Source organism: Pygocentrus nattereri, chromosome 14 (genome assembly GCF_015220715.1).
Source record: "Pygocentrus nattereri isolate fPygNat1 chromosome 14, fPygNat1.pri, whole genome shotgun sequence".
In the NCBI taxonomy this organism is placed as follows: domain Eukaryota; kingdom Metazoa; phylum Chordata; class Actinopteri; order Characiformes; family Serrasalmidae; genus Pygocentrus; species Pygocentrus nattereri.
In genome coordinates this window covers 26092442-26117184 of record NC_051224.1, presented here as the reverse complement: position 1 = coordinate 26117184, position 24743 = coordinate 26092442, and the positions used below count along the sequence as shown (strand labels likewise).

The window sequence follows — 24743 nt, the reverse complement described above, 5'->3', positions numbered from 1 at the left end:
AATTTCCATTAAATGCAACTGAACTTAAAGCTCAGTATGAAGGATTTTGTTATATCTATTCCTAAACCTAAACTTAAACCTAACCCTAACCTCAAGGCAAAATTTCCACCTACTCCTAACCCTAACCATAACCGCATTGTTGTTGATAATCAACTGAGTATCCCCAGAAAGAAGAATTGCAGCCCCCAAATAAAGCGTGACCGACAGCCATGTTAGCAGAAGAGTTGAGTTAGGCTGACATCTATTAGCAGCAGACTCCAGTCCTCCAATGATATGTGAGTCAACCCCATAAATACACTTTTCAAACAAGACTAACGTTAGCCAAGTTATATAATAGCTAGCTTTCCAGCAGGATTGATCACTGTAATGGTCTCCTAACTGGATTTCTTCAGCCAGTTCAGAATGCAGCTGCCAGAGTCTCACTAGGAGTAAAAGGAAGAACCCCTCCATTCTTATACCCTTACACTGGCTACCAGTGTTTACGTTACTGCTCAATAATGTCTTAATGGTCAGGAGCAGGGTATTTATCGGACCTGCTGCGACGATATGAGCCAAGTGAGATCATTTGGAACTGGTCAGTCAGTCCTGCTGAAGGTGAAGACTAAACATGGAGAGGCAACGTTTAGACACTGTGCTGCTCTTAAATGGACCCAGTGGACAGAGAGCATTAAAAGAGCCTTGACACTGGACACTTTAAACTAGCCTGAAAACGTTCCTGTTAGAGCAGGTTTCAGCTCAGTTTAAACACTGTTAGCTCTGCCACTCTTCTCTCCTCTAACGACGCTCTATTATCATCATTTCATCTTTAATCTGACTTTAATGTTTATTCTTCTCTTTTAAATTTGTTGCTTTGGTGACTTTTTTTCTATTCGACATCTTTTTATATGTTAATTAACATTATCTTTGTATTTTCTCATCTGTAAAGCACTCTGTGTGACCGCAGTGTATGAAAGATGCTGTGTAAATGAACTTGTCTTGCCTAAAAGCATGGCAGAAATAATAGTTAAATGGCTACAAAGGTCCTGGATTATGTCTTTTATGTGATTGTTTTGGCTTTGCTCTTTAACATCTTATCTATGATTAATAAAGAATTCTAATGACATGGAATTAGTGGTTGTTATCAGACCCAAAGAGCCAGATCGGAGCATCCCTAAGCTGGAGGGGCGGGGGTGGGGGGGTTAGGCCCTGCTGTTACCTGCTACAGGCTTGCGCAGGACCCAGATCTCCTCACTGCTGCCCCCCTGTGGCCCGCCAGAGGGAGTCGGGGAGCCGTGAGGGCTGGACTCTGAACCGCGGGAACCTTCAACACAGAAATCAGCGTTAACGCCCGCCGCCCTGCTCCAGCCTGCACTGCCCTCTGCTGGTCAAGAGGATGTCTGAGGTACGGTCAGTTAGTGAAGAGTCCGTCCATTCTTGATTTAGGCCAGAAACACTCCCCACGCAAATGCCAACACCCAGCAATGAACAAGTACAAGTTTCCACAGTGCAAATTCCACGTTACTATGCTGTTTAAATCAAATCAGCATCTCTGCAAATTATTAGACAATAGCAATAAATGTGTCAACAGTTGAGGGCGCTGTGCTGCTTTATTGTTACATAGGTGAAAAAAACAAGTTAGGTACTGTGGGTACTGAATTGCTCAAAGAATGGGAAGTAGGGCTGCATCCAAAACACACAGTGCACTATTCTGTGAGTCTGCCATCCTGTAGCCGCCTAAAATACAGTGACCCTCTTCGGTTTTCACTTAACAAATGAGAACAATATCTTACAATAACCTGCCCATTTGGTAGCTTTCCCTGCAGCTGTCATTGACCTCCACATATGAGAGACATATTTGGAATGTGTTTCATGTTAAATAACATCTACTTTTGCTAATCCACTTTTTAGATTTGTTAAACTGACTTAACCCACCCCCCTCCCATCGACCCACCACCAATGGGAGGGGCAGTAGTAGGGGTTTGGTGCTTTGTGGATCGGGCAGTGTCTGAAGGCGTGGGCCTTGGCGTTCTGATCCTCGGTTGCTGGCTTTTGGAACTTGGAACGTTACCTCACTGACGGGGAAGGAGTCTGAGTTGGTGCGCGAGGTTGAGAGATACCGGCTAGATATAGTTGGGCTCACCTCAACACACAGCTTGGGCTCTGGGTCCAATCTCCTTGAGAGGGGCTGGACTTTATTCTTTTCTGGAGTTGCCCATGGTGAGAAGCGGCGGGCAGGTGTGGGCTTTCTCATAGCCCCTCGACTTGGTGCCTGTATATTGGGGTTTTCTCCGGTGGACGAGAGGGTAGCTTCCCTACGCCTTTGGGTTGGGGAACGGGTCCTGACTGCTGTCTGTGCTTATGCACCGAACAGCAGTTCAGAGTACCCAGCCTTCTTAGAGTCCTTGGAAAGGGTGCTTGAAAGTGCTCCTCCTGGAGACTCTATTGTCCTACTGGGGGACTTTAACGCTCACATGGGCAATGACAGTGAGACCTGGAGGGGTGTGACTGGGAGGAATGGCCTCTCTGATCTGAACCCGAGTGGTGTTCAGTTTTTGGACTTCTGTGCAAACCACAGTTTGTCCATCACGAACACCATGTTTGAACACAAGGATGTCCATAAGTGCACATGGCACCAGGACACCCTAGGCCGCAGTTCAATGATTGACTTTGTAGTCGTGTCATCGGACTTGCGGCCATGTGTTTTGGACACTCGGGTAAAGAGAGGAGCTGAGCTGTCAACTGATCACCACCTGGTGGTGAGTTGGATCAGGTGGTGGGGGAAGATGCCGGTCAGACCAGGCAAGCCCAAACGTATAGTGAGGGTTTGCTGGGAATGTCTGGCAGAAGAACCTGTAAGATTGATCTTCAACTCACACCTCTGTCAGAACTTTGACCAGATATCGGGGGAGGTGGGGGACATTGACTCAGAATGGCCATGTTCCGTTCCTCCATTGTTGAAACGGCTGAATGTAGCTGTGGCCGTAAGGTAGTTGGTGCCTGTCGGGGCGATAATCCTCAAACCCGGTGGTGGACACCCCAGGTGAGAGATGCCGTCAAGCTGAAGAAGGAGTCCTACCGGGCATGGTTGGCCTGTGGGACACCAGAGGCAGCTGGCAGGTATCGACAGGCCAAGCGATCTGCGGCTTCAGTCGTCGCCAAGGCAAAAACCCATGTATGGGAGGAGTTTGGTGAGGCCTTGGAAAGTGACTTTAAGTCGGCTCCGAAAAGATTCTGGCAAACCGTCAGGCGACTCAGAAGGGGAAAGCAGTGTGCCACTAGCACTGTATATAGTGGAGATGGTGTGCTGCTGACTTCGACTGAAGACGTCATTGGGCGGTGGAAGGAATACTTTGAGGACCTTCTCAATCCCACCGACACGTTCTCCGGTGAGGAGGCAGAGTCTGGGGACATGGGAATAGGCTTGTACATTACTGAGGCCGAAGTCGCTAAGGTACTTAAGAAGCTCCTTGGTGGCAAGGCTCCAGGGGTGGATGAGATCCGCCCTGAGTTCCTCAAGGCTCTGGATGTTGTAGGGCTGTCTTGGCTGACACGCCTTTTCAACATTGCGTGGACATCGGGGGCGGTGCCACTGGATTGGCAGACTGGGGTGGTGGTGCCTCTTTTTAAAAAAGGGGACCGGAGGGTGTGTTCCAACTACAGGAGAATCACACTCCTCAGCCTCCCTGGTAAGGTCTATGCAGGGGTACTGGAGAAGAGAGTCTGGCTTATAGTTGAACTTCGGATCCAGGAGGAGCAGTGCGGGTTCCGCCCTGGTCGTGGAACACTGGACCAACTCTTCACCCTCTCCAGGATTCTGGAGGGTTCATGGGAGTTTGCCCAACCAGTCCACATGTGCTTTGTGGATCTGCAGAAGGCATTCGACTGTGTTCCCCGGGGTATTCTGTGGGAGGTGCTTCGGGAGTACGGGGTACATGGCTCTTTACTACGAGCCATTCAGGCCCTGTACAAACAAAGCAGGAGTTTGGTTTGCATGGCCAGCAGTAAGTCAGACTCATTCCCAGTGAGAGTTGGACTCCGTCAGGGCTGCCCTTTGTCACCGATTCTATTCATAATTTTTTATTTTATGGATAGAATTTCTAGGCGCAGTCAGTGGATGGAGGGTGTCCGGTTTGGTGACCTCAGGGTCACATCGCTGCTGTTTGCAGATGATGTGGTCCTATTGGGGACATCAGGCCGTCATCTTCAGCTTTCGCTGGATCGGTTTGCAGCCGAGTGTGAAGCGGCCGGGATGAGAATCAGTACCTCCAAATCCGAGACCATGGTTCTCAGGCGGAAAAGGGTGGAGAGCCCTCTCTGGGTCGGGGATAGGCTCTTGCCTCAAGTGGAGGAGTTCAAGTATCTCAGTGTCTTGTTCACGAGTGATGGTACAAGGGAGCGGGAGATTGACAGGCGGATTGGTGCTGGGTCAGCAGTGATGCGGGCTCTTTACCGGTCTGTTGTGGTAAAGAAAGAGCTGAGCCATAAGGCAAGGCTCTCGATTTACCGGTCGATCTACGTTCCCACCCTCACCTATGGTCATGAGCTTTGGGTAATGACCGAAAGAATAAGATCGTGAATACAAGCGGCCGAAATGAGTTTCCTCCGCAGGGTGTCTGGACTCTCCCTTAGAGATAGGGTGAGAAGTTCGGTCATCTGGGAGGGACTCGGAGTAGAGCCGCTGCTTCTTCACATCGAGAGGAGTCAGCTGAGGTGGTTCCCAGGACACGCTGGCGTGACTATATCGGCCAGCTGGCCTGGGAGCGCCTCGGAATCCCCCTTGGAGAGCTAGTGGAAGTGGCTGGGGAAAGGGAGGTCTGGGCCTCATTGCTTAGGATGCTGCCCCCGCGACCCGAACCCCGGGGAAGCGGAAGATAATGGATGGATGGATGGATGGATGGACCAACCCACTTAGGCCACCTGTTTAACAACTGCTACTTAGTCAGAGTAGCCAGTCTCTATAAAAATCATTTAAAAGACCTGACTGTGAATAAGAAAGTCAGTTATGCTGATTAACATGATGCAGTAGAAACACTTCACAAACAGCTGAATTAAAATCTTTTAGTGTAAATCTCACTGATTAGTGTGATGAGATGATTGGACAGATCAGAGTCAGCTGACACAGGGAGCACACATACATAAATTGCATACAAGGAGAGACAAAGATAATCTATAGAGAGAAAATGTGTGATTTAAATGCATATTGTTTTCTTACAGATGTAAGAGAGACGTAAGCAACATAAATATTATTAGGCTAGTAACTGTTATGTGATTAGAACAATTTAAATTGTAAGGGGTCATTAAAGAAAAATTTAATAATGTAGCATCTTATTTTGGACTGCGTTGCCCCCGACACTGCTTAAAGGTAGTGTGTGATTATTTACCTGAAGGCTGTTATGCACCGAACATGATTCATCAGTGTGATTTATTCAGACAACGGTAAATGAATTCAAACGTGTATAACTGACGGTATGCTGCACAACAAACATGACATTTCAGAGAGTGAAAATGTAACTTCATTATTATTTTATTTGCTCTCTGTTCAATTTTTGTGAACCTTCACCCATGACAAAAACTCACTAACCATTCATGTTTGCCTCTGCCGTTGGCATGACAACAACTAAGATGGTGTTGCAGCTATATTTATGTTGTTTTTTAGCAGCTCATTCAGTGAGTAACAGCCTTCAATCACAAATTCTGTTCTTATTATAGTGGTTATATTGCATATTTTACCTTAGAAAATCAACCTTTTTGTGCCCACACTTTTGCAAATTTACATTACATTTACGGCATTTGGCTGACACTCTTAACCATAGCAACTTACTTAAGTTAAGTTAAACGTACTTAAACGTACTTATGGTGCTTAAACGTAGCACCATACCCACCACATGACTACATATTGTGCTCCAGATTTTCTAATATAAAAACATATTTTGTCCAACATATGCATGGGTTAAAATATGCTATAGTGCCCCCTTGCTGCAATGCAACGCAATGTTGATTTTTGTGTAGCTAAAAGCACTTGTGTTTGTGTTATTGCATGGGGTGTGTTTCTGGCCTTCATCCTACCTGCAGGCCTCACACAAAATTATCTTTTCTATCAAAATTCTCTCTCATACACTCACCTCCACACCTCACAGAGTGCACACATGCAAATATACTACATTTTAAACACAAATATATGTGAACATTTATATACATTAGTACATAAATATATAGATTACACATGTATATCTGTATATATACATATATAAATGCCTTGAGGCACACATACACATAGATAAGTACATATATAATATATACAGAGATATATAATTATATATGTGAACAGGTTAAGAACGAGAGGAATTGCAGTGCATCACAAGAGCAAAGTTCATCAGGGTTATAAATGCTGAGAAATTCAAATCACAGCATCATTTACAATAACATATTACTCCGTGGAAAGGCACAGGTGAGATAGCTTACCTGAAAAATTAGATTTGGTCATACTGCTCTGGCTAGTTCGTAAGTAGTAATAATAGCAAAGGCTCCGTAATGTTCACACAGACGTTCTTCACGTTCTCTTTTTTTCGCCATATTGAGAAGCATCCTGCGTATCCAGGCAAAAGCCTTTTCCTCTAACAGAGTCCATTCTCAGATTGGGGGGGTTAATCAGAAGTCAGAGGAGGGTCAGATGGAGAGGAAAAATGCAGGAAACTGGACAGAGACAGAGATGCAGGCAAAGGAGAGAGGAGGCCATGCTGTCCTTTTTTGAGTGTGACAGAACCCCACATTAGTACAGAGACAGTGGGAGAGGTCAAAGGTCAGGGAAGATCAGAAACAAAACACACAAAAGCCCACACGACCTGCTGGTAACCTGCCTGACCAAAACTAAAGTCAACGATGTGTAAAATAAAGAGACAAATCCAGAAAAAGGTTCAGAAAACTTAAAGGAATGTGAAAACGCTACTGAATTGTAAAGTAGTTTAGCAAAAAATCCAATTTACAGAATTTTCCAAATTTTAAGCCAAATGCAGTCCATCAGTCAGAGACTTGTTTGGTAAGTTTGCTTCTTTGATTCTTGTTTATGTTAATGTAGCTAACAATTCAATGAATTCTTACATCTGCCAGGCTTAGCAGGGCCTACAGTGCACAGCTTTTAGCCTGATTTTAACTCCAATTTCTCCCTTCTGACAAATTTTCACAATCTGAGTGATTTTCCAGGTTGGGACTGATTGACAGTGTGGATGATCATGTGGTGAGAGTCAAAGTTTAGCCTTCTGATTGAGCTCTGGAGTGACAACATTGTTAAACATGATTAATTAATTCTCAAAACATTTTGAGAATACTACACACATGTTCTATTGATGTTTTCAATGGGTCATTTTCTTTTGTTCCCAGAATGTTCTTCTGGGAACATTCCCTAAAAACATCATCATGTAATATAATCTGTTGCCCTGACATGTTGTCTTAGTTAACATGTAATCTTTTAGGAACATTATTTGAAATGCTAAACATCCTTAAAATGTTCTTTGAACATTAGATTAAAAGGTTTTCTTTAAACATCGTTAGAAGTTGTAGGAAACGTTAGCCAAAGTTCCCTGCTAGCTGGGAATATTCATGACAGAGTTGAGTGATATGGTAAAAATATGGGGATACTCAATATGTCATGGTATTTTTTAGCCATCTGATCAGGTGGCACTGAGAAAAAAGAGCCAGTAGTGCTACATTTTTAAAAATCAAAAACTGAACACAGTGATTTTTATTCAGTATTTGGCACTAAATATAGTTAAACATGACTAATTTTGCTCTATTTATAAAGAAAAATTCTACTGATTGACTACATTTGGGGTAAAATTGAAAAAAAAATGTGTACATTAGTTTCCTGGTGAATAATTATCCTTAAATTTTGAAACATTCCTCTAAGTTTTGAGAATGAAATAATGAATAAGTGAAATAATAACAATAATAATAACAATAAAAAAAAAAAAAAAAAGTATTCATTGGAGAGTTGGGGGCGTGTACCTTGTTGGTTGAGTGGCTCAGTTGGGGTGCTTTGCGACCTGTTATACCCAAAGGAAGTAAAAAGTGGCTGATGGGCATGTGGCACGGGTGGAGGCGGCAGGATAAGAATCTCATGATACGATTCCCCATTCGGCAAGGCGGCAGTGGGGGACGCGCAACCACTCACGCACAGCGGGATGGTTTGATACTGTTGGGTACAAACGACTGTACTCCATGAACCTAGATACAGGAACACGACCACCAGCAGCACCGGCACAGAAAAAAAAAATACACGCAAGAGAGGGGAAAACAAAATTAACAGAAGGAGGAAAAAAATTCAAAACAGCAACAAATCAACAACAACAAAATTTAAAAACAGCAAAATCATAAAAGCAGACAAAGGAGGATTGATAAGTAGTGAGTTTCTCCTTATTAGCTGAGACACAGACTGACTAAATTAGCCAAAACTGTTACACATATTATTAAGAGTCCTACATACATATATACATTGACACCGTTGGAATGGAAAAGCGTTTAGTGGTAAATAAAGATGAAAACAATTAGTAGCAAAAGGAATGGATGTAGAACATGTCTGAGGAAGTATAACCGTATAATCAATGAACCTACTGAATTTTTATTGATTTTTTTTAGCTACAGTAAAACAATAGGAGCCACTTCACCCCTACACTTCCTGTAGTGTATTACATTCTGTCAGAGTGACTGTGTGGATCATATGAACATTATAAAGGCTTTTTAAATGAAACAGAAGAAGCCATATCGCCCCCTACACTTCCTGTAGTGTATTACAGTCTGTCAGAGTGACTGTGGATCATATGAACATTATAGAGGCTTTTTAAATGAAACAGTAGAAGCCATATTGCCCCCTACACTTCCTGTAGTGTATTACAGTCTGTCAGAATGACTGTGTGAATCATATGAACATTACAGAGCTTTTTAAATGCAACAGTAGAAGCCATATCGCCCCCTACACTTCCTGTAGTGTATTACAGTCTGTCAGAATGACCTACAGTTGACTCAATTCTCCAGCTAAGTGTGTGAATGAGTGGATGGTGAACGGTGATGAAGATGCTGAATGTTTGGTTAAGCATGAAACACGCTGAACACAGAGGGACAGATGAACACAAACACAGAGCTGAGACTAAAGCCACCTCTTCTGATCCAAACAGTGAAACACAGCAGAGTCAACAGTGGAAATAAAGGCCTTTCCCCTCTCTCCTTTCTTCTCCTCTCCTTCATCATCTTCTCTTCTTCTCCTTCCTTTTCTTCTTTCTTGTCTTTTCCTCAGAGATCCATGCTTTCTCCAAGCCTCAGCTATTAGTTACTCTCAATTGCAGTTCCCTCTGTGGCCACTGCTGTTCACCTTTTTGCATCATTGCCATTTGCTCAAACTGTACTGCTCATACTGCAGCTGTTTGGCACGAGGATAATCTGAGGCTACAGGCGTATTTGTCCTCCTGAATCCCGCTCTAAATCCAGAAAGGTCTGATAAATGTCAAAGAGATGGCTGCATAGGTCACATGGCCTTAGGCTGGATGCGGTTCCCATGACAACGGCAAGTTGTTGTGAGCAGAAACTTTTAGAGCCACCAGAGGGTGCTCACACAATAAATGCTGCCAGAGTTGAGGGTAAGCTGTAAGATTATCGCACTGGAACTGCTCGAAGTGTTGATAAAATTTCAGAGTTACATCAGTTACATCAGTTATCAGTTAGAGCAGAAATATAGCGTGTTGAGTTGTTTCCTCAAATGCAGTACCAGTTAAAAGTCTGGACACACAAACTTATGAAAGGTTTTCTTCATTTGTATTATTTTTCACATTTTAGAATAATAGAGAAGACAAAAAAGTGCTAAACACAATATATTCCACATTACATTCAGTTCTTCAGTAGCTCCCTTTTGCCTTAATTCAGGGCACAAACTCTCGGTGTATGTTTTCTTTTGGAAATAAATTCACAGACATTAACTGATACACTGAAATTAAAATTTCTGACCCAAATCTGAAAGTAAGGACAAAACAGAAAATCGAAAGAAAGAGTTTCTATATATAATATTCACTTATTTTCATTATTCTTAAAGGTGATAACTGTTGGGAAAGACAACTGATAGAGCTAGAGGACCAATATCATTTTTAACAGCTTTATTATTACACTATTAAAGAATAATTAAAGTCTTAATAAAGTTGTTAAATGGTGAAAATATAATACTTCATAGATTCCCAAAGGCATCTAAAGCTGAATTCCAGAGTGGTGCCATTATACTGATGGAAAACATCTTGCTTTTTAATAAGTAAATAATCCAGGAGTGGCTTTGTAACTCTGAAGATTCTCCAGGGGGCACTGTTAGCACACGAGTCAATTTAGTGTTCTTCATTTAGAGATGAAACAGTCGTGAACCCACACCAGCAGGATCTATACAATGCTCATATGTATGCTACTCTGTGTGATTTATGTGATTTCTATTAAAAACAATCATCAATTAGATTTGTTTATTTGTTAAGTGTTAGATTTTGACACTTTGTTGTAGTCCAAAAACAAAAATTGACCGTTTCTGGCAGCTGGTCTGAATTTTATTGAGACTGATTTACTGAATGTCTACTACCTGCATATGTCGAAGAAACAAGCTGTAATCATTTAATCACAAACCTTTCAATCAGAATATCTTTAATATTACCAGAAATGTCCATTTACTTAGGTGGGTCCAAACTTTTGACTGATTCTGTGAGGATGTACAGGATTCTGTACAGGAAGGAAACTCCAGAAAACAAAGCACTGTTGCTCTGTACTGCTGACTGCTGCTGACCGTTCTACTCCCTCTCTTACCTGGAGCACCTGGCCTTTTGCAGATCACCTCCACTATGCTGGAAGGGAAGTAGCCCACTCGGTCATTTCCTGTGCGGTTGTCATGAATACAGCCTTTCCATCTGCCGTCCGAGTGCTGCTCCAAAACCTGGAGAAAAAACACAAGTCATCCAAACTGGACAGGTGGAAAGCTCTCAATATCCGACAGGAATAACACATAGAGGACGGTGATGCACTTAGACGCTCATCCAAAAAAATAAAATAACTTTACAGGCGCAAAAAGGTTCCTAACTCTTTATATAAGTTAACATGAACATATTTTATTCTTGAATAAAATATAATATAATAGAATATAATATAAAAAACATTTATGCTTTAGTAAATAAACTATGAATTAATGAGAAAAACGGTTTTAATACTGATGTCAGTTGTGTCAATCAGCAGATAAGCCTGAAAGAAATAAAAATTCAAGTATTACAATTTGTATATATTAGGGATTGCACAGACTTATGGACTGCTCAGTAATGAAGCTTTAATCTTTATGCCATCTAGTCACTGATCACATGACTATGACACTAACATGGACGCCTCAGAGGTACAACAGGTGAGGAGCCTAAAGATTTCAGGGTCTATATCTCTGGTTTGCTGAAGGCTAACAATGCTATCTACTTGGAAAGAGCACATTACACTCTACTGACCTGATGAGTTTCATTCTAACATTTCTCCACTGATCTACCGAGCTTCAAAGATCACATATAAAGTAGTTTTCTCAGACTACATAATAAAGTCCTATGTGGTTGGAGAGGAAACATAACGCCCTGTAATCCTGTATAGTTTGAAGTCAGTTACTCTCATTTTCGCTTAGTTACAGTGCTCTAAACATCTCTGGCTTTAGAGTCTTTAGAGTCTCAGTCAGGCCTCCTATGGTGCGTCTAAGTAGGATACAAATTTTCAAGATTCTGGGGTCCTAATATCCAACTCCCTAAAGGTCAGCAATGTGTCACAGTTGACTGACCTGTGGAGTTTGGCTTCATCACAGATTTTTAAAGCTGGATTTTTAAAGTCGCCTGTCGCATTCACTTCTCCTGTAGTTCCATGTATATTCAAGACGTCATTGGTGATTAGTCGACCACAACTTGACCTTCATCACATAAAATCTGAGTTTCTGCTGCTTTGTGTATATGGTCTTTCTAATTTTCTTTTACTTTAGTTGTTTTCTCGATTTTTTTTATTTGTCATGTATTTGAGAAACTTTTATCATTACTATTATATATTTTATATATTTTTTCTTCTCCTACTCAGTAGCTTTATTTCTTTACATTTATTACTAATTGCTTAATAATTTTATTGAATTGTTTTGATTTGTTAATCTTATTTCTCCTTAAGACCTTATTTCTCCTTAAAAGTTTCTTAATTTTTAATTTGTCTTATGTACTGTTTTACAAATAATTTTCAGTTTTATTTTTTTTATTTACTTTGCTATATTTTACTTTAAATTTACATTTCCTCTTTTTTTATATAATGCTCAGATACACTGTAAATGAGGGTCACTCTCATTGCACTGAGTTGGATTGATTAAATTATCATGGTATTCGATAATATCAGTATTTGGCCCAAGGCTAGCAGGATGACGTGTTTTCAAGTGGAACCAAACCCTCAGTGGAGACCTTCTTGGTCACCCTGCTGCACTGACTGATGTAGAAGAGTGAAGCAAAGAAATTTGTGTAATTTTCACTTCTGTAAACTGATCTGTAAAATCTTAGATTTTGAGGCTTATTGATGTTTTTCAGTAGGTTTACAGCCTTTATCTCTTTCCAGTGGCACCCTTGATCATTTTCATTACCTTTGATCATTGTCAACCAAAATATTTAATGCATCCCTATATCCCTATTAGACATATTAATAACTATAGTTAAGAGGTTCATGCAGCTGCAGGTGGAGGACTCTCGAGCAGACACAGAACTGCAAGGGAACCTTTTAGAGCCTCTTAGAAATCTGTTACAGCTGCACCATTTAAGGTGGAACAGGAAATTCAAATGAGGCGAAAAGGAACTGAAGTTTGTATGGCTCTATTCTTCTATTTTGGGATCTTTTTGGTCTAACATAAAGTCCTAAATTTACAAAGTGAGAGGTTTATGGTACTTTGTATGCCTTGTAACACATTATAAACACATTTATAAAGTATTATGAACACAGGACTCAACCACAGATAGCTTTCCCCACAAATACACCTGAGCAGAAAAACTACAAATCCATCAAAACTGTACTTATGTGCACAAAATATGTAAATGGAGCTGGTTATTACCCTAAGATGTTAATTATAACAACAGCAGTAGCAGCGTTAACCTCCCTCTTTCTGCACTTTCCTGATTATTAGCTGATTAAGGCTGTAACAGATCTGAGCCGGGCTCTCCGGAGCATCATTAATTAATATTCACGGATTAGAAGTGTGAAAGTCACTCAGGACACACAGGATAAGCTTTTCTGAACGTAAAGAGCTCCTTTAATTATGAACAAATTACCAGCAGCGTCTGGAGGAAAACACGCGCATCAGCGCCCCCTGTAGATCATCCATCAGAGGACACCAAACAAACTGCTGTGATTACTTGAGACATCACAATGTTCCAAGTTTAATTATGTCCGAAATCTGACTTTCCACTGCGTTTAACTACAGAGAGCGTCCTCAGAGGAAGAACTGCTATTGTTCCATTTAATATGAGAGGAAAGCAGTTTTAGTCCTGATCACCTGGGTCTGTTAGAGAGAGTTTAAAACTCTGCTGCTGGTTTTTAAAGCTCTAAATGACCTTAAAGCTCTTGAATGTCTGTCTGTTTATGATCTCAGATCTTCGCAAACAGGCTGAATGTGCATATAATGTGTCTATACAGAACCTCTTTGAAAATGGTTCTATATGGCACCAAAAGGTGTTCTTCTATTGTTACGATGTCAAGCTTATAACAACACTCTTAAAAATGGGTGGTTCCATATAGAACCTTGAACACTCAAAAGCATGATGAAAAGGTCTTGAGATTGGTGAAGAATGTGCTGTAGATGATTCTAAGCAGAACCTTTTTGAATAGGGTTCTATATAGCACCAGAAAGGTTTCTTCTATTATTAAGATGTCAAGATTGTAACAACAGAAGAACCCTTTTTGGTATTATATAGAACCCTTTTTAAAAGATTATGTATAGAACCATCTACAGCACATTCTCCATCAATCTGAAGAACATTTTCACAATGCAAAGAACACTTTAATCATACTAAGGGTTCATTATGTGTTCATGGTTCTATATAGAACCACTTTCTTTACTAAAGAACTCTTGAAGAGCCATCATTTTTAAGTGTGTATGATAAAAACTTAATTTGTTCACTGGCTTAATTGGCTTAATAGTTTCTAATAGAGGTCACTAGTTTTGTGTAGAACACAAGATTAGATTCCATTAGGAAACCATCAAAAGCATCCTTTAGACTGTGAAATCAACCCCTTAAAAAGCCAAAACACATTACAGAACCTTCAGGAACCAACTGAAGCACTTAATGTTTTCTATGGTTTTTCAGCAGGTTGTCCACCATGTTTGAGATCTACCACTGTGTTCCACACAATCAGTCGGTCAGTTTAAAGTGATAGTTTGTGAGTCCTGTGGTTTCTGACACTGTGGGACTCACACTGTGTCTTCTCTATAAACATGGACTAAAGTACATTAGCACAGATAACATCAGCAGAGAAACATCATTATTTAAAGCTTTGGACTCACTCATCTCATTAAACGCTGTTATTCAGTAACAGCTTTAACAGTGTTATGAATTAGAACATAAACTGCTGGATTATTTATAATTTAAAGCTCTTTTACAATTACTAAACTATTAAATAACTGTAATTATCAGCTCACAGTCATTAAATTACTATCAGTAGCTACACTATATTGCAAAAATATTTGGTCGTCTGCCTTCACACACATATGAACTTGAGTGAGATCCCATTCTTAATCCTGGCTCGCAGTTTCCACTCTAATTCATCCCAATGGTGTTCTATTGGGTTGAGGTCAGGACTCTGTGCAGGCCAGTCAAGTTTTTCCAGACCAAACTCGCTCATCCCTGTCTTTATGGACCTTGCTTTGTGCACTGGTGTGCTGTCACATTGGAACAGGAAGTGGCCAAACTCCCCAAACTGTTCCCACAAAGTTGGGAGCATGAAATTGTCCAAAACCTCTTGGTCTGCTGAAGCATTAAGAGTTCCTTTCCCTGGAACTAAGGGGCTGAGCCCAATTCCTGAAAAACAACCCCATACCATAATCCCCTCTCCACCAAACTTTACACTTGGCACAATGCAGTCAGACAAGTACCGTTCACTGAGCTCCTGAGAGTTGTGTTTGTAGAATGTTTGTAGAAGCAGTCTGCAGGCCTAGGTGCTTGGTTTTTTTTATACCTGTGGTCATGGAAGTGATTGGAACACCTGAATGCAATGATTTGGATGGGTGACTGAATACTTTTGGAAATATAGTGTATTTTATCAGTGAGACTTGACTGCCTTTCAAATATGAGACACCGTGCATATGAATTAATTAAGTAATTCATTAATTAATAATAATCTGTGTTATACAGCTTTCCTAATTATAATGTATATATGTGAGTCAAGCAGCATCAGAAACCACATAATCGAGACTATTAGAGATACTGACCAGGGCCAATTCTCTTTTAAGCTACACTGGCCTCTTAGTTAATATACACCAAACATGTCTCAGCTGAATGACTTCATTTTGGGGTGAGAGGAAGGGCCAAACTATTACTAGCCACATTTAAATGCAGCCTAATAATCTGTTAATAATCCGACTAATAGCTCATTTGGAATAGTCTAGTCTGATTGAGACCATTCAGAATACAGTTTCTATTCAACCGAGGTGGGTAATCCTGTAAGTAATCTGTTAAATAGAAGAGTTATATCTGTGTAAACGCCTGTATCTGATTACATTCCCTATCGGAAAGTTTAAGTCTGTTCTGCAGGTGCGTTGCGTCATGGTGAAAGTTTACACTGTTCAACATGTCAAAGCAGAACTTGGTCTGCAGAGGAGAAGAAGTTTATGCTATGATCTTTAAAAGACAGCAGTGGGACGAACGTGCAGCTTATGTGTCTCAGAAAACAGAGCCTTCTTCTCGGCCTTCTCAAGCACAAAACACAAGCGCTGCTCATCTCAGTCTGACTGGACTCACGTGATGCTGATTGTCATGGTAATGTCTACACTAAGTGGTTGGATCCGAATACTTGTAGTGAGCATGTAAACAGAGATTTTCCATCAAGGTGTTGAGTAGCGTGAGATATAAACCCCTCAGTGCTGAATGTATTCAATCGAAGTTTGCATGTAAACACTTTACTGTCACTGCAGCCAGATGGGTAATGTAAATGGTAAACATTTCTCTGTGATGCTCAGTGCTGCATTACTGCCTCCACAGTCCTGCTCCGGGAGACTGACTGCTGCAGAAAGTGAATTGAACAGAGTCTTACTGTGATGACGTCTCCTGCTTTGATGTTGAGGCTGGTCAGGTCGTAGTTGTTGCAATAATCCTTCAGAGCCCTGACCTGCAGGGCGGCCGACGCATCTGCACACAAACAAACACACAAATACAGCCTTGTAAATCAGAGCTTCTGCCCACACCACACACAGAGGTTTGTTTTCATATCTTTTAAGGACATGGGTCATATAATAGGTGTTAGCTATATGTAATAATGTTTTCTTTATGTTTTATATATGTAAATACATTTAATAATGATGTTCCAACTATATTATAAATGTGTAAGTATGCATATATAATGATAATATTTCCCATATGTAATAATATTATTCCCATACATATTGGACATATTTAAGTTGTAATAATATGTAATATTATTATATGTAATAATTTTATTTCTTGTAAGTATTATATACATGTACCTATATGTAATAATATTTTTGTATGTATTATATATATTTAATTATCTATATGTGATGACATTATTTCCTTCATGTATTATACATGTGTAATTACCTATATATGATATTAATTCCTGTATGTTTTATATGTTTAGGCACGTATATGTCATAATATTATTTCCTTTATGTATTATATGTTTAGGTACATTAATGTGATAATATTAATTCCTGTATGTATTATGTATGTGTGAGTTCCTTATATGTGTAATATATATTGACTCAGTAAGAGACAGAGCAGTAGAGACAGACACTCTTTTCTCTTTGTACCTCTCAGCATCTGTTTGATCTCCTTGCTGGCCTGTGTGGCTGTGAACTGGTAGACGATGTCCAGTGCAGTCTGGCTGTACGTGTTCCTTACTGTCGCATTAATGCCGCTCTGCAGAAGACCAAAAGATCAAAGGTGAAAAAGGCAAGATGTTTCCTACGATGGCCCCATAACAGGTACACAGTCAGATCATTAAAGGGCTCATATCCTACAGCTTTCTTGTATTTACTCTTCCCCTGTGCTCCACTTATGTCCTGTGATTTTTACAAAGGGATGGGTGAGTACACAAGCACTTTCACATAAATCTACGTAAGTGAGTAAAGTAAGCAAAGTACTCCAAGTTGCAATACTATTTTACTGTTTTATTACTATTTTAAGTTTTTTATGTCTGGAATCTCATCAACAAAATAATACTATACAAGTACTATATACTATATACAATACTACACAACTTACTGTGCCAAAAGGCAAACTTGGTAAAAAAAAAACAATCTGTGTTCTGACTCCATAAACACTTTTATACATTAGACAACCTCCATAAAAGCTCCTATACACTAGAACATGAGATATTACTCCATAAACAACCTCAATTAACACTCGCATACACTAGAATAGGAGATATTAGCCCATAACTAACCTCAATAAAGGCTCCTATATGCTAGAATAGGAGATATTAGTCCATAAACAACCAAACTAACTTAGATGTTAGTCCATAAAAGACTGAACTGACTGAACATAACACAGGATATTAGTCTGTAATGGATATTAGTCTATAACCAACTTCAATTAAACACTCTTATATGCTAGAATAGGACATAATATCCCATAAATGACTTCAATAAATATGCGTATAGGCTAGAACAGGAGATATTAGTCCACAAACAACCTCAATAAAGGCTCCTATATGCTAGAATAGGATATATTAGTCCATAAGCGACCAAACTGACTGAGATATTAGTCCATAAACGGCTGAACATAACACAGGATATTAGTCTGTAATGGATATTAGTCTATAACCAACTTCAATTAACCACTCCTATATGCTAGAACAGGATATATTAGTCCATAAACAACCTCAATATACGACTTGTATACACTAGAATAGGAGATATTAGCCCATAACCAACCTCAGTAAAGGCTCCTATATGCTAGAATAGGATATATCAGTCCATAAACGACCAAACTGACTGAGATATTAGTCCATAACCGACTGAACATAACACAGGATATTAGTCTGTAATGGATATCAGTCTATAACCAACTTGAATCCTATACATTAGTCCATAAATGACTTCAATTAAAACTCCTATAAGCTAGAACAGGAGATATTAGTCCATAAACAACTTCAATTAAACACTCCTATACATTTGAATCAGAGAAATTAGTCTATAAACAACCTCCATAAATGCTCCTATACACTAGAATAGGAAATATTAGTCTATAAACAACCTCAATAAACGCTTCTATACACTAAAATAGGAAATATTTGTCCATTAACCAACCCCAATTAATCACTCATATACTCTAGAATAGGAGATATTTGTCCATAAAAAGCTCAATAAATGCTTCTATACACTAGAATAAAAACTAAGGAAAATATTTTTCCCCATTATACGGGCTCTTTAAATCATATTGAAACATACTTATTATGTCACAGGTAAAGAAGAGGCAATGTTTTGACTGAAGCAGTAAAGCTGCTGATCAGCGCAGGCTGAAATGCCTCCTCTGAGAGACTGTGTCTTTGGTTTTGTTCTATCCTCTGCAGACTCCCTCCTCGCTCACTTGCCTCCTTCCAGTCTGATCTGATCACTCTGAAGTGGGTGAGACAGATGAAGGCAGTGCAGCTGTCTCCGTCTGAAATACTATGGACTGTTCTGGCCTGTCTAAGCACTTTAAATCAACACAGAAACAAGGCTAAAGAATGCCTTTTCTAATAAAAGTTGCATTTCTCAGGATTGTCAGATTCAGCCATCTGCCCTTGTCTGTTTTTATTTTAGGTGCAGATATACTTACGTCCAGCAGGAGGCGCACCACGTCTGTTTTGCCACACAGTGCCGCCTCATGGAGGGCAGTGCCAGCTTTCGTCTGCCTGTTGATATCGATGCCTGCCTGAATCAGCAGCCTACAGAGAGAGATTATTAGGGAACATTAATCCATAAACAACCTTCATAAATGACCTCAATAAACATTCTTATACACTAGAATAGGAGATATTAGTCCATGAACAACCTCAACAAAAGCTCTTATACGTAAGAATAGGAGATATTACTCCATAAACAACCTTAATAAATGCTCTAATACACTAGCATAGGAGATATTAGTCCATAAACAACCTCATTAAACACTCCTATAGGCTTCCTATAGGCTCAAAAAGGAGATATTAGTGCATGAATTACCTCAGTAAATGCTCCTATATGCTAGAATATGAGATAATAGTCCATAAACAACCTTAGTAAACGTGTGTATATGTTAGAATAGGAGACATTAGTCCATAAGCACTCACTAAACAGCCTATGTTCTGTAGTAAGAAATATTAGTCTACAAACAATCTAGTAGTGACTGAACAATTTGTTTTAAGACTAATAACTTAATTAAAGGGGTTTAAAGCTCCACCCATCCCCTCCAGAATCCATTCTTCATGCAACTGTCTATTCCAGAATCCCCTAAGAATACAATGAATTGAATTAGAGCTGCACAGGTGGGACACATCACTGATGCAGAGAGAGAAACTCCAGACTGCATCAGCCTCATTGACTCTCTACAGGATTAGCTGCTGGAATCATGTGCTAGTGTTATATAATCATATTACTGATACAGTGATATACAGCAGAGGGTCCCAAATATGTTCACAGCAGGGCCCACACATAGAGGTAGCATCTCTCCAAAGACCCACCCACTCATCTAAAAGTCCTCAAACCCTTATGCTTTCAATCTAGTCTAACTCAAAATACTTTTCTTTCAATTAGCAAATGCAGTAGAAAAAGAATGAAGCACTAAATCTCCAGTGTACTGTGAGACTGTAGAACAGAAAAGCTATAAAATATTACAGCACTTTTTTATTTTATGTTTGGAATGTATTCAACTCTTCCCTTCAGTACAAAAACATTAACAAATTTCAACATACACAATGTGCCCAAAGCTATGTGGACAACCTTCTTAATTACAGAGTTCAGGTGTTTCAGCCATACCCATTACTGACAGGTGTATAAAATCAAGCACACAGTCATAAAGTCTCTGTAGACAAACGCTGGCAGTAGAATTAGTCACACTGAAGAGCTCAGAGACTTTAAACCTGGCACTGTCATAGGATGCCACCTCTGCCCCAAGTCACTGTCAGAGCTGTCCTAGACAACTGTAAGTACTATTATAGTGAAATGGAAGCTTGTGCTTAAAGCGCCCTGCTTCAGATTGTCCTCAGTGGGTGGTAAAGCATTTTTAACAGTGTCAAAACTTTGGAACTCACTTCCTCAGAGTCTACATGATCTCTGTCTCACCCTTTTAAGACACAACTCAAAACCTACCTGTTTTCCCAGTGCTTTCGTTTGCTCTAAAATTCAAATTTTTATTTTTTTGTGTAAACTGATTTTGTTCACTATATAAAGAACTATAAAAATATATAAATTAAATATAAAATACATACATTCGCTATATAAATGAAATTATTATTAGGTGCAACAATAGTTCAAACACAAGTGCTGAAGCGTGTACAAAATCATGTATATCAATATCAACTATTCTTTGTTGTATTACTCACTACAGAGCTCCAAACCGCCTCTAGAAGCAGCATCAGCACAAGAACTGAGCATCAGGAGCTTCATGAAATGGGTCTCCATGGCTGAGCAGCTGTAAACAAGCCTAAAATTGCTATGTGCAGTGCCAAGCGTTGGCTGGAGTGGAGTAAAGTGCCACCACTGGGGCCCAATCCCACTTCTTATTTTTGCCCTTACCCCTTGTTTTCGAGTGCCACCCTAACCCCTTGGAACGGAGTTACAGGGCAGTAGTTGAAACCTTCTCTATGAAATGGGACCCTCAAATAAAAAGAGCATTACTTCATTAACAGCTACTAGCACTGCTCTGTAGGCAACCCTGCCAGTCTGCAGTGATAGCAGAGGAGGGTAAAGTTCAGCTGCTCACTGCTGGGCTTTAGTTACATTTAGGGAATCATAGGCCTTCAAAGAGGGGGCCAATTATTTATTATCACCCACCCCTAATTCTTCAGTGATATGAAGCTGAAGTCAGATATTCTCCAGCTTCTCATTTGAATGTTCCCATTCCACCTTAAATGGTGCAGGACTTACATTCTGGTGTTTCAGGTGTCAAAACTGCTGGACTATTTAAGGTGGAACTGGAAAGTTAGCTAGCTAGCTACTGAGCCATTAGCCTGCTACTAGTGATTTTTTAAGTGTGTTACAAAGATATGACCATAATACATTGAAACGACATTAAACTAAGAAAATATGATGGATATCGTATTTTTATTGGAGAAAATTCTCACATTTGTGGGTTTCTTTGGTCTCTTGTTCAGCCATCTTGCCGTTTTTTTTCCCTCATAACACTATAACTCATAACAGGAGTCTCTGAAAAACCTCCATTTGGAGGGTCATATAGTCTTAACATTTCTCCCTCTATCTCAACAAGAATCAGGACACACTACCCCCTAGATGTGAATGTGCAAAATAGAGGGCTGAGTGGTAGTTGCGAGTGGTATAATGGGCTTGGATCAGTAGAACCATGTTCTCTGGAATGATGAATAAGCTTCTCTATGAGTCTGATGATGAATCTGGGTTTGGTGGATGTCAGGAGAACGTTACCTATAGAAATGCACAGTGCCGACAGTAAAGTTTGGTGGAGGAAGGATAATGAGCTGGGCTGTTTTTCAGGGTCTGGGATCGGACCTTTAGGACGAGTCCACTTTAAGCATTTTGCCCCACACTGTGACCATCCAGTTGGTCGCGACCCACAGTCAGAACACCACTAGTTTAGGCCATTGAGCCTTTTCCTCTTGCTCTCTTTTTCTTACTAAAATTCTTTTTGGTTGCTAATGAGCACATCCATCTGAGCTAATCAGAGCTGGAGCTGAACTTTAATGACCTCAATGCTCCGATAAAGCGGTCCTGATCAGGGTCAGTGCTCGGTTTCATATTTCCTCTATAAATCAATCCATCTGAGTGAGTCTCAGTGTGACTGCCGCTGGTGCTATTGGATTAATGATATAATTACCAGCCTTTTCTCCGCTGCTGTAACCTGTGGATTCACACGGCCCATTTTTAACTCTAATTAGAGCTGGCCGCTATGTGGGCACAGGTGCGGTTTGTTTTTCTACATTTTCAGGACAGAAAGTCCAAGACTGAATTACAGTTTTAACCTACAGGAGCAACAAAATACTCCTGACCTTCTAAAGTTCTTTTAACTAACTGAAACTAATAAAGCTGTTTTATATTTTGTAAAAATTTCATGATAAATCAACCAAAGAGGAATGCTGCAAAATCACATTAATTTACATTGAAAGTTATGAACATTTTTGTCTTCATGGGATATATTACTATTACATATACATAAATAACTATATATCTTTATGTCCATTGTGTATCATTTATATTTAAGTACTTATATATATCATTAATGTGACATATATACTATAATCAATCATCTCTATATGCATATATTACATATATACACTGCTCAACAAAATAAAGGGAACACTCAAATAACACATCCTAGATCTGAATGAATGAAATATTCTCATTGAATACTTTGTTCTGTACAAAGTTGAATGTACTGACAACAAAATCACACAAAAATCATCAATGGAAATCAAATTTATTAACCAATGGATTCCTGGATTTGGAGTCACACACAAAATTAAAGTGGAAAAACACACGACAGGCTGATCCAACTTTGATGTAATGTCCTTAAAACAAGTCAAAATGAGGCTCAGTATTGTGTGTGGCCTCCACGTGCCTGTATGACCTCCCTACAATGCCTGGGCATGCTCCTGATGAGGTGGCGGATGGTCCCCTGAGGGATCTCCTCCCAGACCTGGACTAAAGCATCCGCCAACTCCTGGACAGTCTGTGGTGCAACGTGGCGTTGGTGGATGGAGCGAGACATGATGTCCCAGATGTGCTCAATCGGATTCAGGTCTTGGGAACGGGCGGGCCAGTCCATAGCTTCAATGCCTTCATCTGCTGACACACTCCAGCCACATGAGGTCTAGCATTGTCCTGCATTAGGAGGAACCAAGGGCCAACCGCACCAGCATATGGTCTCACAAGGGGTCTGAGGATCTCATCTCGGTACCTAATGGCAGTCAGGCTACCTCTGGCGAGCACATGGAGGGCTGTGCGGCCCTCCAAAGAAATGCCACCCCACACCATTACTGACCCACTGCCAAACCAGTCATGCTGAAGGATGTTGCAGCCAGCAGATCGCTCTCCACGGCATCTCCAGACTCTGTCACGTCTGTCACATGTGCTCAGTGTGAACCTGCTTTCATCTTTGAAGAGCACAGGGCGCCAGTGGCAAATTTGCCAATCCTGGTGTTCTCTGGCAAATGCTAAGCGTCCTGCACGGTGTTGGGCTGTGTGCATAACCCCCATCTGTGGACGTCGGGCCCTCATACCATCCTCATGTAGTCGGTTTCTAACTGTTTGTGCAGACACATGCACATTTGTGGCCTGCTGGACGTCATTTTGCAGGGCTCTGGCAGAGCTCCTCCTGTTCCTCCTTGCACAAAGGCGGAGGTAGCGGTCCTGCTGCTGGGTGCTGGGTCTGGGAGGAGATCCCTCAGGAGACCATCCACCACCTCATCAGGCGCATGCCCAGGTGTTGTAGGGAGGTCATACAGGCACGTGGAGGCCACACACAATACTGAGCCTCATTTTGACTTGTTTTAAGGACATTACATCAAAGTTGGATCAGCCTGTAGTGTTTTTCCACTTTAATTTTGTGTGTGACTCCAAATCCAGGCCTCCATTCGTTAATAAATTTGATTTCCATTGATGATTTTGTGTGATTTTGTTGTCACCACATTCAACTTTGTACAGAACAAAGTATTCAATGAGAATATTTCATTCATTCAGATCTAGGATGTGTTATTTGAGTGTTCCCTTTATTTTTTTGAGCATATATATATATATATATATATATATATATATATATACACACACTCACTGGCCACTTTTATTAGGTACTAGTAAAAGGTTGGACCCCCTTTTGACTTCAGAACTGCCTTAATTCTTTGTGGCATACTTTCAACAAGGTGTTGAAAACATTCCTCAGATATTTTGGTTGGTTATTTGGGTTGCTGTTGCCTTTTTATCATCTGTAACCAGACTGCCCATTCTCCTCTGACCTCTCATATCAACAAGGCATTTTCATCCACACAACTGCCACTCACTGGATATTTTCTTTTTTTCTGACCATTCTTTGTAACCCCTAGAGATGGTTGTGCGTGAAAATCCCAGTAGATCAGCAGTTTCTGAAATACTCAGACCAGCTTGTCTGGCACCAACAACCATGCCACGTTCAAAGTCACTTAAATCACCTTTCTTCCCCATTCTGGTGCTCGGTTTGCACTTCAGCAAGTTGTCTTGCCCACCTCTACATGCTTAAATGCACTGAAGTGTGGCCATGTGATTGGCTGATTAGCTATTTGTGTTAACATATAACGTTGTGTGCATAATTATTAGGCAGCTTTTTTCTTTAGGCAAAATGGGCCAAAAAGAGATTGAA

At 40.4% G+C, this 24743-nt stretch overlaps 1 protein-coding gene across 1 annotated transcript in view; it reads right to left on the bottom strand.

The window, feature by feature from the left end:
- caskin1 (CASK interacting protein 1) overlaps positions 1 to 24743 on the bottom strand; it is a 176356-nt gene that overhangs the window by 29324 nt on the left and 122289 nt on the right. Inside the window, 6 exon segments of the mRNA XM_037544688.1 lie at positions 1196 to 1300; positions 7981 to 8199; positions 10798 to 10924; positions 16276 to 16370; positions 17012 to 17120; positions 19023 to 19131. Of these exon segments, the coding sequence (XP_037400585.1) occupies positions 1196 to 1300; positions 7981 to 8199; positions 10798 to 10924; positions 16276 to 16370; positions 17012 to 17120; positions 19023 to 19131 (764 nt within the window).